General features: G+C 44.7%; 1 protein-coding gene across 1 annotated transcript in view; it reads right to left on the bottom strand.

Annotated features, from left to right (window-relative positions):
- Nucleotides 1-795: 795 nt before the first annotated feature.
- LOC139381025 (ER membrane protein complex subunit 2-like) overlaps nt 796-18,392 on the bottom strand; it is a 60,380-nt gene continuing 42,783 nt past the window's right edge. Inside the window, exons 6-11 of the mRNA XM_071124264.1 lie at nt 18,003-18,088; nt 17,593-17,652; nt 14,587-14,668; nt 14,222-14,332; nt 11,292-11,396; nt 796-1,287 (exon numbers count right to left, since the gene is read on the bottom strand). Of these exons, the coding sequence (XP_070980365.1) occupies nt 1,207-1,287; nt 11,292-11,396; nt 14,222-14,332; nt 14,587-14,668; nt 17,593-17,652; nt 18,003-18,088 (525 nt within the window). The 3' untranslated portion in view covers nt 796-1,206. The remainder of the gene's footprint in view (nt 1,288-11,291; nt 11,397-14,221; nt 14,333-14,586; nt 14,669-17,592; nt 17,653-18,002; nt 18,089-18,392) is intronic.

Below are 18,392 nucleotides of genomic sequence, written 5' to 3'. Positions count from 1 at the left end.
CATTTGTAAATTATATCCGAGTGTTGAACTGTGACCCTGGCTATCCGTAAATAAATAAAAAACAAGAAAAGGGTGTCGTCTGGTTTGCTTAATATGACATTTTAAATTATTATTATTTTTGATACTTAAGTACATTTAAACCCAAATACTTTTGGACTTTACCTCAAGTAGTATTTCACTGGGTGACTTTTACTTGAGTCATTTTATTTCAAGGCATCTTTACTTTTACTCAAGTATGAAAAGTGGGTACTTTCTTCCACCACTGAACGTTCTCAGATTCATGAATTTGATTTGTCTGTGTTTTTTAATTACTGGCAGCCAGTCCGTGTGCTCTGGGTCTCCCTAAACTGAAATGACAGAGGTGTTCTCCCGCGCCACCGAGCATTGCAGTTACAGAGCCCTTATGGTGTCTGGGTAATTGAAGGGCGGGATTCACAGCTGGATCCAGTGTGAGAAGCAAAGGCCTTAGCCCCGCTGCTGCCCGTTTAATGACACCTCTCCCGCTCACTGGAAAATGGTTTAAGCAGACTGCTCTAGTGGAGCTGATTGCTCTGCTGTTGCTACTGGTGGGGTAGAGTGGTTAGAGTGGCTGGGGCTCAATCACCATAAGTTCAGAGAAAGCTTACAGAGAGGATTTTATCATTATTATCATCATAAAAGTAACGAATCCACCGTTATCATTAACAGTTGAGCAAATGTACTGATAAGATTGGTCCTATACACAAAACCTAATAGGACCCAGGAAAAACCAAAAAGACCAACCCACTGAAATGAGAAAATTTGCTCCAGACAACAAACAATTCAAACCTTTATTAAGACATCTGGATGGACTGACAGAGAAATAAAAACTATAGTTTAGATAAAAAACATTTGATTTTATTTCATTTACAGACGAGGGCCTAGCTGCATACAGACGGACCTGTCTCAGCCCTCTCATTAGCATTTATTACAGCCTCTTCTCTACTCACATCTCAGTCTCTGATCACAATGAGGGAGCATCCTCTACCTGTCCTACATCTCAAATGTCACCCTATATCTCATATAGTGCACAATATTTGCACTATATAAGGCTCCAGTCCTGCTTTAAATCATCTAATAACAGGGGGAGGGGAGGTGGTGGTCGAGTCTGGGGGGGAAGCCAACAGAGCTGCCTTGTTGAGCCATGTAGAACAGGGGGGGGTGGGGTGTAAGAGTTGGGGGTGGGGCCTAGGACATGGTGATGGACTCCAGCATCTCCTCCACGGCCTTCACGGAGCATTTGTTCTCCTTTGTCCCGCGACCGGCCAGCTGCATGACAGAGAGAAGAGAAAAAAACATCAGCTCATCACATCTTTAAAGAGACCAAAGCACGGGGCTGGCTGAAGGAGAGCCAGCCAAGCCAAAACACTAGCGCACACTTAGTGTCACGATAACCTCATAGCCCCATATCACGCTCCACCACATCAGGTTGAAACAGACTAAACAAAACAGAGTATACCACACATTGGGAACACCTTCCTAATATCGAGTTGCCCTCAGAACAGCCTCAATTCGTCGGGGTATGGACTCTACAAGTTGTTGAAAGCGTTCCAAAGGGATGCTGGCCCATGTTGACTCCAATGCTTCCCACAGTTGTGTCAAGTTGGCTGGATGTCCTTTGGACAATTCTTGATTCACACGGGAAACTGATGAGCATGAAAAACCCAGCAGCGTAACAGTTCTTGACACAGACCGGTGCGGCTGGCACCTACTACCGTACCCCGTTCATAGTCACTTAAATCTTGTCTTGCACATTTATCCTCAATGACACACACACAATCCATGTCTCAATTATCTCAAGGCTTAAAAAACATTATTTAACCTGTCTCCTCCCTATCATCTACACAGATTGAAGTCGATTTAACAGGTGACATCAATAAGAGATCATAGCCTTCACCTGGATTCACCTGGTCAGTCTGTCATGGAAAGCAGGTGTTCTTAATGTTTTGTACACTCAGTGTATATAACTCCACAGCATAAATGGGGAAACGTTGGAATGTCACACCAGCAGCCTGACAAACCTAGAATGATAACTTGACAGAAACAAGTGAAGCACCATGATGAATAAAGATTGGTCATGTGCAATTCCAGAGTGACTAACGGGGCCAAGAGAAGAGAAGCCCCACCTGGAGTCAGGGATGTTCCTGGCCTGTTGCAAAAAAGCCGGGTGTCTGTGTGTGAGGAGGAGGAGAGGTGAGAGAGAGGGAGGGCCAGGACGTCCTGATGACTCATTGTCTCACGGCCCCTCGCCTGGACAGCCCCAAACAAACCCATAAAGCATTGCTACTAATCTCTGCCTCCCTCTCTCCGTGTGTGTGTGTGTGTGTGTGTGCCAGACTGGACTTCCTCTGTGACTCACACACACAGCCCCTCAATCTCCCAATTAAACCACAATCAGCCCTGCTATTATCGGGACTCAGGAGGGGGTCCTCTCCTCTCAGCCCTGTCCCCAAACTACAGAGACTAAGAGAACCAAATTTAGCCATGCTAGGCTAGGACATGTCCCCTGCAACAACACCCACAGGGACTTGGCATTAGTGAGTTGTGCGGTAGACTACACCTCTGTTCTCATTATAATAACTGCTACTTGGGCACAGGGACAGCAGCGTCTGTGTGTGTCTTGTGTGTGAGTGTAAGGCCACATCTGCTGCTGGGCGGAGAGCACACAGACAAGTCAGAGCAACGCATCGGAGGACATCTTTGGCCTTTTCTCAATAAAATCATTATGAAAACCACACTATAAACTGGGTGGTTCGAGCCCTGAATGCTGATTGGCTGAAAAGCAGTGGTATATGACAAAACATTTATTTTTACTGCTCTAATTATGTTGGTAACCAGTTTTATAACCGCAATAAGGCACCTGGGGGGGGGGGGGGTGATGATATATGGCCAATATACCACAACTAAACTTTCCCTACAGGAAACCCCTACAGTTCAGGCTATAAAATAATGTGTGCCATTTCGTACTTGCTGCCCATACGAGTCCTATGATTCAACAAAGACGTTCTCCGGATGCACTGTGTGTCGAGACAGCACATTTTAGAAACAGGCTGAATTAATTGAGGAAAAGGATACCGCCTGTTCCGCAATCATGTCATTCATTGCCGATCAGAGATAGTTACTCCATCATTGCTAAATATCGGTTACATTTTCTTATAAATCTTTACATAGTGGCACAGCATCCCTCTTGATTGGAGAGAACCCTGGCATACTGACCATACCTTGGTTAATATCCTGGGACTCTATTTGTTACGTTCCCCTGCAAGAAAACCAAAAATGTCACTCAAACAGAAGGGTGAACTAACAAAGAGTCACTGACGACAACTAAAACGAAACAGGTGGAGTTTTAGGAGGGGTTCTAAAAGACACTCATTGGGGTGTCCACTGAAAGTTGCATATCAACAACTGGGACCTAAAAGACACCCACCATGAGTTCCCCACTAAATTTGCCCACTAAGAGTCAAAAAAAAAGATTAACCCACACCAAACTTAAAGACAGGAAGCAAACCAAAAAGGTGGAGCAAAACGAAAATCAGGGAATTCAGATAGAGGATTGTTTGCTTCGAAATCAAAATAGGGAGAGCCAACTAGAGGTGTTAACCGTCCACATCTATCAAGACAACTGGAGCACTGGGCCAGCCACTCTTAAATAGCATCTGGGCCAGCACAGGTGAAATACCTTCCAACTAACAAGATGGCAACCAGCACAGGTGTAACACAATGGCGGCAATCGATGCGAACAAGCTAAAGACCAACCTCATAACATAAATGGGAAAATCAAAACCTGTAACACCTTCCCCCTTCAGACTACAAATATATCCTATAGTTGCTCACCACCAACAGAAAACAACTTCTATTGCACAACATAACCAACATAAACGCATCACTACTAAAAATGAGTTGCCTTCTCCAATATAAACATGGCGTCTACTGGCTGTCAATTAAATACAAGACAAAACAGCCCCCTCAATTTTCTTTCCTATAGTTGCCTAACACACAAGTGTTTTCGAAAAACTCACATATGCTTCTATAACTCTCATCCCCTTCGAACGAGCACAATCAAAACAAAACTGGTCTCCAAAACGGCAAAATGTGCAGTCAAAATCAATTGTGAGCCAGGGCTACACACGGGCTAAACACAAAACGTATCGACTGCCCATCCTTGAAAACCAAATCAGCAACCAAGTTGTCCTGACCACGGACATTTCAAAGGGAAAGTCCTGTAATATACATACCAACTTTCCTCTCTTGATGTTCCTTAGTGGAATGGAAAAGTGTCAGCACACATGATCAAATCAAAATGGATTTGTCACATGCGCCGAATACAACAGTGAAATGCTTACTTTACAAGCCCTTAACCAACAATGCAGTTCAAGAAATAGATGGTTAAGAGAAACTGGTTACCAGTTGGGGCAAAAGACCAACAAAATCCACCAGAACCCTGCTGAAAGGTGAGTCAAAAGCAAGAATAGGTTGCAACCGGTACAGCTTGGTTCGGTTTACCCGTCCACTGGAAAACGCAACAGGATTTACAGTAAGAAAAAAACATCCTGTTTCAGACCAGAAGTTCTTATCCAAAATACAGTCACACGTCTTGTTGACCCCAAAATGGCCTGCCATACTACCATCATGAGCAGAGGGCTGCCTTAAATCGAAGTTCATGTCAGAATTTGTTTTTCCGAACAAAAGGGCTTTATTACAGACAAAAATACTCCTCACTTTCATCAGCTGTCTGAGTGGCTGGTCTCAGACGATCCTGCAGGTGAAGAAGCCAAATGTGGAGGTCCTCGGCTGGCAAGGTTTCACGTGTTCTGCGGTTTTGAGGCCGGTTGGACGTACTGCCTAATTCTCTTAAACGATGTTGGAGGCGCGACTTATGGTAGAGAAATGAATATTCAATTCTCTGGCAACAGCTTTGGTGGACATTCCTATAGTCAGCATGACAATTGCACTCCCCCAAAACCTCCGAAATTTGTGGCATTTTAGAGTGTCCTTTCATTCTCCTCAGCACAAGGTACACCTGTGTAATGATCGTGCTGTTTAATCAGCTTCTTGATATGCAACACCTGTCAGGTGGATCGATTATCTTGGCAAAGGAGAAATGCTCATTGACAGGGATGTAAAACAAACTTGTGCACAACATTTGAAAGAAATAAGCTTTCTGGGATCTTTGATTTCAGCTTATGAAACCAACATTTTACGTTGCATTTATATTTTCATTCAGTATAGTTTAGGTGTAGTTTGGATGGGCCATCAGCTGTGCACTTTGACTGGCGGTGAATGACGGGCAGGGTGGAAAAAAACTGACATGTCCTTTTAAAACACAAATTCTGTTTGTGATATTAAGATTCTAACAACGACAGAGTAATTCAAAACGTTTATTTGTTTTGAGTCAATATGACGCTATCACTACCTCCCGGGTGGCACAGTGGTTAAGGGCGCTGTACTGCAGCACCAGTTGCACCACCAGAGACTCTGGGTTCGCGCCCAGGCTCTGTCGCAACCGCGCCCATGCTCTGTCGTGGCCTAGCGTCGTCCGGGTTAGGGAGGGTTTGGCTGGTAGGGATATCCTTGTCTCATCGCGCACCAGTGACTCCCGTGGCGGGCCGGGCGCAGTGTGCGCTAACCAAGATGCCAGGTGCACGGTGTTTCCTCCGACACATTGGTGCGGCTGGCTTCCGGGTTGGAGGGCACTGTGTTAAGAAGCAGCGCAGCTTGGTTGGGTTAGCCTCTCCCGAGCCCGTACGGGAGTTGTAGCGATGTGACAAGATAGTAGCTTCTAAACAATTGGATACCACGAAATTGGGGAGAAAAAGGGGTAAAAAATAATAATAAATATGACGCTATCAGGACTTCTCTCCTCTGGGTTCTTTACATGTCAAAGCCTTTCAGTTTTCAGTAATAAAATGTTTAACGGCCTTGCCCCAGTCGCTTTGACCCCATTGTGGCGTTTGCTTCCACAACACCACTCACCTGCCGCCTTTCTTCGCACTGAGGTATGACAATCACCAGGTACAGTGAGTGGGTAATAAAAGCGGGACGGCTGACACGAGTAACCCTTTAAAGCCCCCATCAATCAGTCAGCACAAACAGTCAGGCCAGCCCTGCGGAGGCCCACAACGTTCCACAGCGGCTCCCTTTCAAATAGCCCAGTGCCCATTTAAAAAGGAGGAGAAAAAAACTCAGAGTAGGAGTTAAGAGTCTAGTCAACCTTGCGCCTTGTCATTTTTCCTCTCACACACAGGGTGGGGTCCCGCTGCTCTGCTGCCCCTGCCATTACCAGCCAACTTAAAACAAAACACAGCCCAACCGGTTGCTAGCCGGGCCCCTCTTCCTGTTCCCTGGCTGATGAGGGTGTGGCTCTGGCTCAGAGTGGAGACCAAACACACATGGTATTTTCCCTTGTGCATTTACTAAAAAAAACAAATAGAAACACTTAAAATGTTAATACACTGCTCAAAAAAAAGGGAACACTTAAACAACACAATGTAACTCCAAGTCAATCACACTTCTGTGAAATCAAACTGTCCACTTAGGAAGCAACACTGATTGACAATACATTTCACATGCTGTTGTGCAAATGGAATAGACAAATAGTGCAGCTCATCCAGGATGGCACATCAATGCAAGCTGTGGTAAGAAGGTTTGCTGTGTCTGTCAGCGTAGTGTCCAGAGCATGGAGGCGCTACCAGGAGACAGGCCAGCACATCAGGAGACGTGGAGGAGGCCGTAGGAAGGCAACAACCCAGCAGCAGGACCGCTACCTCCGCCTTTGTGCAAGGAGGAGCAGGAGGAGCACTGCCAGAGCCCTGCAAAATGACCTCCAGCAGGCCACAAATGTGCATGTGTCTGCTCAAACTGTCAGAAACAGACTCCATGAGGGTGGTATGAGGGCCACAGGTGGGGGTTGTGCTTACAGCCCAACACCGTGCAGGACGTTTGGCATTTGCCAGAGAACACCAAGATTGGCAAATTCGCCACTGGCCCACTGTGCTCTTCACAGATGAAAGCAGGTTCACACTGAGCACATGTGACAGACGTGACAGAGTCTGGAGATGCCGTGGACAACGTTCTGCTGCCTGCAACATCCTCCAGCATGACCGGTTTGGCGGTGGGTCAGTCATGGTGTGGGGTGGCATTTCTTTGGGGGGCCGCACAGCCCTCCATGTGCTCGCCAGAGGTAGCCTGACTGCCATTAGGTACCGAGATGAGATCCTCAGACCCCTTGTGAGACCATATGTTTGTGCGGTTGGCCCTGGGTTCCTCCTACTGCAAGACAATGCTAGACCTCATGTGGCTGGAGTGTGTCAGCAGTTCCTGCAAGAGGAATGCATTGATGCTATGGACTGGCCCGCCCGTTCCCCAGACCTGAATCCAATTGAGCACATCTGGGACATCATGTCTCGCTCCATCCACCAACGCCACGTTGCACCACAGACTGTCCAGGAGTTGGCGGATGCTTTAGTCCAGGTCTGGGAGGAGATCCCTCAGGAGACCATCCGCCACCTCATCAGGAGCATGCCCAGGCATTGTAGGGAGGTCATACAGGCACGTGGAGGCCACACACACTACTGAGCCTCATTTTGACTTGTTTTAAGGACATTACATCAAAGTTGGATCAGCCTGTAGTGTGGTTTTCCACTTTGATTTTGAGTGTGACTCCAAAACCAGACCTCCATGGGTTGATACATTTGATTTCCATTGATAATTTGTGTGATTTTGTTGTCAGCACATTCAACTATGTAAAGAAAAAAGTATTTAATAAGAATATTTCATTCATTCAGATCTAGGATGTGTTATTTTAGTGTTCCCTTTATTTTTTTGAGCAGTGTACATTTTCCACACCCACGATGTTGAGCTTAATATTGTAAAGTGTACCTGATTGATTGATTGACAACACTTAGTGTTAGAAAACCAACACAGTTAAGTGTTCTTGATTAATCTACACCCAAATTGTTAGATACTAGTGATGCACCGATGACATTTTTGTCTGATAGCAATATCCAATATTTTCCTTGCCAAAAGAAAAACGATACCAACACCCGATATTAAAAATTATAGCGGCCTTATAAGCATTCTAGTACAGTTAAATAGTTAACATACACATGGACACAGCGGTCTAAAGCACTGCATCTCAGTGCAAGAGGTGTCACTACAGTCACTATCTGGCCGTGATTGGAAGTCCCATAGGGCGGCGCACAATTAGCCCAGCATCGTCCGGGGTAGGCTGTCATTGTAAATAAGAATTTGTTCTTAACTGATTTGCCTAGTTAAATAAAGATTAAACACACACTGACCAAAATGTTATTTTGTTGGCATTTACATATGTCCCCATTACCAGTGAAACATAATCAAAACCTATCTCTTTCACTTACTTGCTGTGCTGTTTCGTTGTTCATTTGTTCAGTCCTTTCATTCTCAACCAGGATTTCTATGGAACATCGTTTGGGTCTTTGCGTGTCAAAAAATATACCATCTAACACTATTTGACATGTCAAATAAGCTTGTTGACCAATCAGGACCTGAATATGACTGTACATCACATTTAATGAGTTCATACATTTTTTACAGTTATTACACTATCACAACAATTCATCGATACGCATGTTATGATGCTGGTATGATCTTCCCCAAAAACATAGCAAAACCACATAATCTGTTTCAATAGCTATGTAATAAGCTAAGTGCCATCTAAAATAACCCTAATTTATAAGACTGTTCTTATTTGATTAATGGTGGTCAGACCCATCTATGTGAAGCTAGCCAGAATAGTGGACTTTGCAGTTAGCCTTCAAAATAAAAGCACGACATAATTCTACTATTTGTCATCACTGTCAATGACATACTTTTATATTGAAGGCAAACCGCACATTCCACTATTGTGCCTAATCCTGTGGCTAGCTTCACAACACATAACCTGGTCTGGTCGAGCCTCACTAGCCAGATTAAGCTAGCTGGCTGCTTATAATGTTAGCTTGAGACAACAGAGTTAACTAGCTGGCTAGCTATTTATTTTCATGAACTGAAGTACAATTTCAATAGCCGAACAACAAGTGGCAACCTAGCTAATACTTACTCACAAGGATTCCTAAATCATTGCTAATAATAATAATGACTTTTACTGGTCATTTAAGTTCCACTCAAATCTTACATGAGTCAACACAGGCACAGTAACAAGAAAATATATCAGAGCGGGCCTTGTGGTCTTAAGTCAACACATTAGCTGAAATCTACCCAAACAGTAAGAGACTGAATTATTATTATTTTTGGCAGGTCTAAAGAAACATTATGATATGAAGAAAATGTATTTCAGAAGAACCGAATATGAGTCGGCCTACTGTATGTTATCTGGCTGTACGATGTTATGATTTTATTGTAAGTATAATATAATTGAACTAAAATAGAAAGGACAGTGCGCATATGAAGTGGCTATGTTGGGCGTAAAAGTGATAATTGAAACAGGTCCTATACTCTATATTTAGAGTTAGTTGTGAATGATTCAAACCTTAGAAATCAAAACATATATGGGCTGCATGATGAAACTACAGGCTATTGATATATATATATATATATTTATTTTATTGCTAAAAAACTTTGCCATTCCTTGCCTCAGGCTGCACACCCTGTTCTCTCATCAAGTGATCATATATCACCCATCAGACTTTTCTCAATTAAATCTTCACTAATATGTCAAATTGGTTTTGACTTAGAATGGCCCATTATCAAATGGGTAGTGGAAGGGGGAAAAAAAGACAAGTCACCCATATGCACTTGGATAGCGAATGGAGGCCGCTTTCCCGCAGTTAAATCATGTCGGGTAGGCTACTCCAGTTTAATAGTGGAGCAGCTGAGCAATGCGCCTAAATATAGTAGCAGCTGGGATCCTCCTCTTTTTAGTGGCAACCATCAAAACTCTGCTTTCACACGGGATTGCATATAGAAATGTCTGGACTTATAAGAACACGCATCAACCATTGTTTGAGGAACATACAGCCTCTCACTGCGTGACAGGTAATACTCCGCCCAAACCCTGTATGCCATGGGATCTCCAACTTGTGTTCCTGCAGTTACTAAGTGTTCATTTGGGAAAACAAGTGAAATCTGTTCGGGAACATCGATAGTAACATGTTTTCACAACAAAACATATTTAATTAAACTGTTGACAGCTCCCCATCTCTGCTCGCTCGAGAAAGGAATGAAGGAGAGAAGAGGACATGGAAATGCACAGTGGTGAGATATTCTGTAGGTAAAAAAAGGTAAATGTACCAGCCAATTGATTATGAAAATATTTAAAAAAAATCTAATTCACGATAATTGTAGGCTAACTCTGTAAGCCGCCCTGCACAATCAATGAACCAACACCATCGCCTAAGCCTATACACTCTCTCCCAGACTCATGGATAGAACGTTTGGAGCACCGCAATGGTAACCAGTCCATCCAGTATGCATAATAATACAGTCCACACTCAGTGAATTTGTTTCAATTTGGGAAGAATCGGCTAGAAAAATGTACAAAAGACATAAAATCCTATGCTTTTCATTTTTTTAAATTCTGCCTTGCATAATATGCGGTAGGCTATGTCTTGTATAATGGCACAATCATTATTTTAATTCAGGTTTCTTTTTCGGGCATAGGCTCATACATAGGCAAATGTTTATGCATAAGCTGTAATATATGTATGGGTGTCCTACATGTGACCTCTTAATGCTTTGAATTAATCATCACCTTAGAAAGCACTGTCCATTTCGTTGTGTTTGGCTTTGAAACAACATCCACAACAACCATGTTTTCACTCAGTTTCAACCTGTTGTTAAACTTCTTTCTTCAAATTGACCATCACAGAGAGGTGAAATCTTTTTCCTAACAGTGCGTTTTAAAAGCATGACTGTTTTGATGAATATGGTCACCGCAACAGCCCTAGGCACCACACCTAATTCTGCCAATAACCTCACCAACAGTGATTGGCTAGATTAATCTCAATCAAATACATGAAGTGCCTGTGGCAGTACAGAACCAAGGTTGACTACCCTTGTGGTATAAGAACAGTAAAGTGGTAAAGGCAAGTGGGAAAGGTCCCATGTGGCTCAATCGGTATAGCATGGCGCTTGCAACACCAGGGTTCTGGGTTCGATTACCACGGGGGACCAGTATGGGGGAAAAAAAGTAGGAAAATGTATGCACTTTACTGTAAATCGCTCTGAATAAGAGCTAAATGACTAAAATGTAAATAGTGTAGCTTTCATTATTAAAGTAGACACCTGGCATAACTCACCTGATAGGCTCGGTTGATTTGATTGGTGGCCCAAGTAGCATACTTCACATTGGCCTTTTTCACCGTGGCGTTCACTTTGGGGCTGGCAGCAATGTGGCTTGCTGACTACACAGGGGAAGAAGAAGGGAGTGGAAAGCAAGGGAGAGAGGAAAGAGGAGAGGAAAGAAAGAAAGGTGTCGTCATGTCAAAATCGCAATAAAAGCATAATTGAGATGAATGTGCAACCAATTCCACCGTGGGCAGGACGAGAAAAAATTGGCCCGACGACACGTAAAAAACGTGAACAGAAGAGGAAAAAGTGAGTGCTTTATTTAATTCCCCAGCCCCCAAGGGCAGTATCACCTAATGGGCCCTAATTTCTCCAACACCATAGATAGCCGGTGATGACAGGGTCTTCAGTATGTCTTCAGAACCCGCGGTGCTGTGGCGAGCGAAGCGCGATGTGAATCATGCTCTCTGCCCGCCCCAGCTCCCCTCAGAACCACAAAACCCATGTCTTTCCCATGCTACTGCCATCGTCTCCGAAGTGCAAACCCCACTAGGCTTGAACGGGCAGCACTTCAAAGGAGTCCCCATGGTCATACTGAAACTTTAACTACACCCCAAATCAACCTTGCTCCCCCCCTTTTATTTTTTAAAAACGCTTTTGCTTCTGGATTTCTTCCTAACCTCCGGCTTACGATGTCAGCTCCGACAGACTACCCCAGAATGATGTCGTCCTCCGTGTGAAGATCCCCGCTAGTGCAGAGACACAGCACTGGCTAACACTAACCTCACAGTGGTCACGGCTACCAACGACTCAGGTGTAATCAGGTGCTCTGAACGACTAAGCTGAACCAATCAAATAGCTCTTCGGTGAGGAGCTGCCCTTTGGTGGTGTTCACGAAGCTTCACTGTCAGCCAGAATCAGATGAAATGGTCAGAAAGTCATTGCCTTGGCACAATCGCATGTCAGGAACTAACTTGCACTTGTCAAGGATTTCAACTCTGGACCTTGTGGACACTAACTTTTTTTATGATCAAATTTAAACCTGAAACCAGCGTTAGGCCAAAATAGTGGCAGTGGATGATTTGACAGAGGAACATAAAGTCCTCTACGTAACTATGTATGCCTTTCCTATGCACTTCAGTAGTTGGCATTCAGACTTACCTTATACAGGTGCATAACGGGCTTTGCAGGCGTGGTTCCTTTGCACGCACTGAATACATTTAATTCAAACTTTCCCACTTGCTGGACAACAGATTTTCTCGTGGAGTTTTCAGTACATTTATCTAAAGCCATCCCTTTAAATGTGGTGTACCTTTAATCTGAATTGTCTCGACAGATTCACTAAAATACATATAGAGAGAACGGTTCAGAATATTAGGGATCAATGAAAGAAAGCATTGTAGGCCTAAATACATGCATATTTGTCGCATTTTCAACACCAATTGCTAGATTTCAAAAATATTCTGATCTTGTATATTATTTACGGTTAGGAAAGTATTTATGAATCATTTTTAAAAACCACACGCACAAACTATATTGGTGAATCAAAAATACAGTGGTTCGATTCATCCTGAACGCTGACATATTCAAATGGTTCAATCCATAAAATATTGGAAGGTAAGAAAAGTGTACCGCAGTGGTTGAACAGTAGTCATTAAGTCCACCCTAATAATCCACACTAATCATGGAACTGTGTTGAGAACAGTCCAGTCGTTGCGAACCGTGCATGTCCCAAATGACTGCGCAACTTGCAATACGTTAGCCCAATATGATCCACAACTACTAGCGCACAAATGTGACAGAGGAAAGAAAGCTAAACTAACTATGGAATAATGAAAAATCTAAGGAAAGGAACACTAGAGTGACAGTTCTAAATGTGGGTAGAACTGACAGTGGCATGGTGAAATAGATCTAAAACAATTGTCATTTTTATTTACAATCCCCTTATCCGAATGGCTTACTCATCTACCTAGCGCTTACCAACGTGTCGAGAGAAAAGTGCATACAAAGATAATTCCGTTCCATTTACGTGCGCCTAACTCGGGTCGGAATTCCCCCATAGGTGAACAGGAATACATTTGGAGGTTAAGGGATCTGAAGGTCTTGAATTGATGCTGCTTTTTTAAGCATGTTCTGCGGCTAGCTAGCACCTTGAAGACCTTTTTAGACCTACTTCTTTCTCCATTTACCCTGAAAGTAGTCTACGGGCCTGGAGAGACAGTCATTTACAGTTTGAATTTGTTTAAATAACCTTAGCTAACTTTAACCCCATTGACTACTTTAAGAAAAATGAAAGGGTAGTCTATAAAAGTGAAGCTATCCCTTCAAAGACCATGAACGGATCCAGTGGTTGTGCCCCTTTCCGGATATGAGATGTTTTACCTGCTTGAACCCCTGTTGCAATAGAGAGAAAACACTGGAAGGCCTGTGTCGCTGCTTCTCTCTGCTCTGGCCATCCACCCACTCTCCGTTTGTGTTCTTATGTCAGGACTCACTTACATATGATGCATTGGTGCTAACGGACAACTTCCTGTTTAAATAAATATGGAGATGAAAGGGGGGCATTTGGCTCAGACGAAATCAAAACGTTAACCTGGGCCGGGGGCTGCCGGGACTGACAGAGCGTGGGAGGGAGGCAGTCGCCCTCTCTTTCCTTTTTTTCATCCTGCCACTGATCTTTATTTATTTTTGGTCATAAACATGAAAAAAGTCCCGTATGAAAGCTTAGAGGGGTAATATTACCAAAATAGAGAGCTTGACGGGGCAGACTTTTCCAAGCATTGACCTGACCTATCTGAAAGCTGGGCTCTATGGTCGCTACACAAAGGCAGTAGCAGGCCTGCACAGTTTGACAAACAACAGGAGAAAAAGGATGAGTTGTTGCTCTTTCACCCCCCTCCCTCACGTCTCTATCATGTGACGGTTAGATGTGCGAACTCACCATATACAGACCGAACAAGGCCCTCATGTTTCTGTTGTTCAGCTTCAGAGCCTGGGCAAAATACTTTCTGGACAGCTCCAGGTTTTCCAGCCCCCCCTGGGTGTACTTCACCTGTGAGACAAGGCATTCAAATATGGGTATGAGGCGTGCCGGCCGGGGGGCTTGCCTACACGGCATCTGAATAAGCATGACGACATGACAAGCCGTGTAAACATTGTGACATTCATGAGCGTGTATTCCTGCTGACCGTTAAGTGCAACGGCCTGCTCTTCCATGTGAGAGAGAGCATTCGCGTAGAGGGCTGGGAGAAAACCTTATTCCATCGTTAGGCCGCTTGATGACGGACATGCAGAAGTCATACCTACCTCAGCGTACTGCTCACAGTACAAGTGATTGTGAGGGTTAGTCATCATCAGCTCCTCCAGACAGAAAGCTGCTTTTCCATAGCTGTGGAAACAAGGGAACAATGAATAGATTGATGACCACTAGCGATGGACATTTAATCTTTGAGCTTTTAAATAGTAAGGGGGAAATGTGCTCTATTTCATCTCTGATGTAGTTTACCTATTCCAATCCAAGTGTAAATTTGTTCGGCAGAAAGTTATACTGCTGCCTTGGTTTACTGTCCATTTTGGCAAGTTTGAGTCTAGGAAGATGCATCCAACAAACTAAGTTTATTTGCAGACTAAGGGGATCTGGTGGCCTATGTGGTTATGTCTATATTGGCGAAACTCTTCAGTTTTGGAAAGTGGAACATTGAAAAGGAGAGGAGCGGGGGTCTCCAGACACACAGGATCAATCTGTCTGTCTGGCGATGTGTTTTTCACTCTGGTAATGTCTAGTTAAATACCTTCCTGAGGTCAGCGCTACAGTAGAAACTGGCACACTGTGCCCTACTCAGATGAGATCACTTCTCAGCAGACTGCTGAGCTGTTGACCTCACGCTAATCTACAACCATTACACATCTAATACACAGTTTCTCCTTCAGGGGACCCATCCAAGGGAATGCAAGTTTATCTCTCCAGCACACACTCAGAATTACACAGTCCACACACACACACACACACAATTTCCCACGCCTTGACAGACTATATGAACCCAGTAAAACAGGGCTATTAAACCAAAATCGGACAAAACACAAAACCCAGCACTCAATTGTAGTGTAGAGAGAGACTGTACGTGATCCAGCATATGCTGTATGTGCTTGGAAATGTGCAGAAAAACCAAAAATGGTGCTTGTGGTGGTGGGATCATAAATGACGCAAGATAAGGATGCAAATTTGTAGCCATTTCACTGACAGAGGGAGGAGTGGAGGGGGGGGATACACGCTCTGACGCAAGCTGGGTGTATTGGCGGGAACAGAAACGCCCAAATGCTGCCCTCGCACGACATGAAGAGACTATCGGCCCATTTAGAATCTGTCTAAAGGACTTCAAAAGCCAGAGAGCAGCAGCATTAGAGTGGTAGGGGAGTGTGAGGGGCAAGTTCGAATGAGAGGGAGAGAATGGGGCGGGGTGGGGGGGCGAGGGAGATCGGGGTATTTGGAAGGTTGGGGGGCTGTTTACAATTACCACTTCCTCCCCATAAAGACTTTCAGATGTGCTCCTGAAGTGGCCCCAGCCTGCAGCGGCGAGAGGAGAGGCCGCCTCCATCACCAGGCAAAGCCCTGGCTGACTGCATTACCGCACCCTCCAATCTTCACCCTCCGACCATCATCACCACCACTCAGCTCCAACTCCCTAAGCCTGGGCTCAGAGACCACGCTGCTAGCTTGTGGTGGTGGCACTTTTAGTTCGACTCACACATTGGCTTTGTTTTCTTTGAACACCAACAATGGTTGGTTTTTGGTGCTACCAACTGTAATACCAGTTTGACTGAATTCCAGCCCAAAGCTTTTTCCCAACTAGACTGGGCAAACGGATCAAGATTCCTCCATTAGACTGTGCAAACTCACCACAGAAAGTCATCATGCGCCATTGGATGACCAGGCAAATCTGAACCGATAGACAGTAGTTAAATAAAGACTAATTCAACAGCACTACAAGCTCAGATGATTCCCAATGAGTCGAAGCGTCTCAGCGGTTCAACGCAACAATAACAGAAAGGCACAATCTCAACGTTTGAATATCACTCAGCGGTATGAGGATTATTTAAAAAAAAGGTTCCCACTGTGTTAGGCTATTAATTACTGTCAATGTTTGAACACTGATGCCTGTAGAGCCATGTAACAATGTCAGGTGAGAAACCATGAGTGATTTGTATATTTTTAGCTTGCGGGGCGCTACACAGTGAGGGCAGAGGCGTTTATTTCTCTTCCCCATCAGCCTCTGTTTTTTTTCTGTCTCTGGAAAGAAAATGCCATCAACTTCTCCTGGGAATCTCTCTGCAGCCACTCTCCCTCCCTCTCTCTCTGTGGAAAAGAGAGGCGATAATGCCATGCTGTCCGGAAGAGGGTGAGGGAAAAAAGGGAGTTTGTAACCCAAAATAAAGAAAAGAAAGAAAAGAAATGGACACGACTGTAGATAAGGGGCTCGGGAAGTGAATGGGGTGATATTACAAAAGTTTGGCTAAGCTGGGAGATAATCCGCTCACCCCTGGATGTCCTCTCTCTACTACAGCAATAAAGCCCCTCGGGACAAAAACATGAAATATCCAATAAGAAGCTCTCTCACTGCGCTAAACATTCCTGCAGACACTGCCCTCCTGCCAGGGTGACCACAGAGCCGGTGTGCTGCTTATACACACACACAAACACACCTCCGTGAAAGACGGCTGCTTCCCTGACTCCTAATTCCCCAAGACAACTAAGGAGGGATAAAAAGTGACACAAAAAAAAAAATCTTGCAATGCTCTTGTCTTGGGAGGCTGACAATTACCCCTGGCAACAGAGATATCAGTAGGGGGTTGACTTCACCCCATATGTATGAGCGGGGGGCTTAAGGTCAAAATCCTATTACCCTCCTCTCCATGTGACAAACATAGACAGGGGCCCAATGCGGACCCCTGGCTGAGTTAGGTATTTCAACGCCCCTCTCCATTGTGCCCATCCTAATATATCCCCTCTGGGATCAAGCCGTCAGTTCAGCCACCGAGACTGGGAGAGGAGAGGAGTTACTGCTTACAGACACTCCCCACTCTCGTCTCTCCCCCCCCTGAATCTGTTAGAAGCTGACAGATGCCCCTGGGAGATATGATAAGGTGCTGCCTCAAGGTCTTGACACCAGGGAGTGCTGGCACAGCACTAGAGTGAGAACACACTCAAAATCTGGAACGATCACAGGTTCTTCTCACCACTGGAGTAAGTCAGTCAAAACGTCACAAGTCATGTAGATGAGTTAAACGAATGCGATAAGGAAATGCCATGCTCACTCGTGCTCGTTGATGTAGAGTTCCGACAGCTCGTGCCACGCTTCCTGGTCACCGACGAACCTGTAAAACAGTGAGAAATTTAGGGAGTCTCCCATTGAGGAAGCTTTTCAGCACCATCACACTTATTTAGCAAAAGGATCATCAACAATAACCACTCTAATGTAAAGTACAATAGCTGAAATCGCCACGTTTCAAATCAATCCAAATCGTGGCATTGTATAACTAGGCTAACATAGACAGACAGGCAGAGCTCCCAAGATGGGGGGCTAAGTAGACTTGAGGGGGTCTCATGGACAGGTTGTGGCCCAGCCTGGCTCAAATCGAATGCAAACCCCCTTTTAATTAAAAAGACCAGAGGAGGTGTGCGTGAGGAGGAGGGCGTCCAAATCTCCTTGTAAAACACTACTCACTGCTCCAGATACTCGTTGAGCTCGCGGATGGCCTCGGCACTCTTCCCCTGGGCCTTCAGAATCGAGATCTTCCTCTTCCTCGCCGCCTGTGGAGATCAGCATCAACAGAGGATTAGTAAGGTCTTAGCTCCTCAAGTGTTTGACCGAGGAGAGGCGGTCTCATCAGAGCTCACACAAATAAAAGGGAGAGGAGAGAAAAGAGGAGGGTACGTGTTAAATGAGTTTGGGAGTCTTGAAACTGTGCTCAGGTGGAAGTTGGGGGGGGGGGGGGGGGTTGGTCAAAGCCACCCCCCTCTGCTCCTAGCCGAGCCCCCTGGGGATAGGGATCATGAGTTCACAGAACGCCAAATCTATGTGGAGTGGAGGACTGTAGTGGTGGGAATCAGGATT

This window comes from Oncorhynchus clarkii, chromosome 2, assembly GCF_045791955.1.
Source record: "Oncorhynchus clarkii lewisi isolate Uvic-CL-2024 chromosome 2, UVic_Ocla_1.0, whole genome shotgun sequence".
Taxonomy (NCBI): domain Eukaryota; kingdom Metazoa; phylum Chordata; class Actinopteri; order Salmoniformes; family Salmonidae; genus Oncorhynchus; species Oncorhynchus clarkii.
Note: the sequence above shows the minus strand (reverse complement) of the source record. Positions and strands in the feature narration are given on the sequence as shown.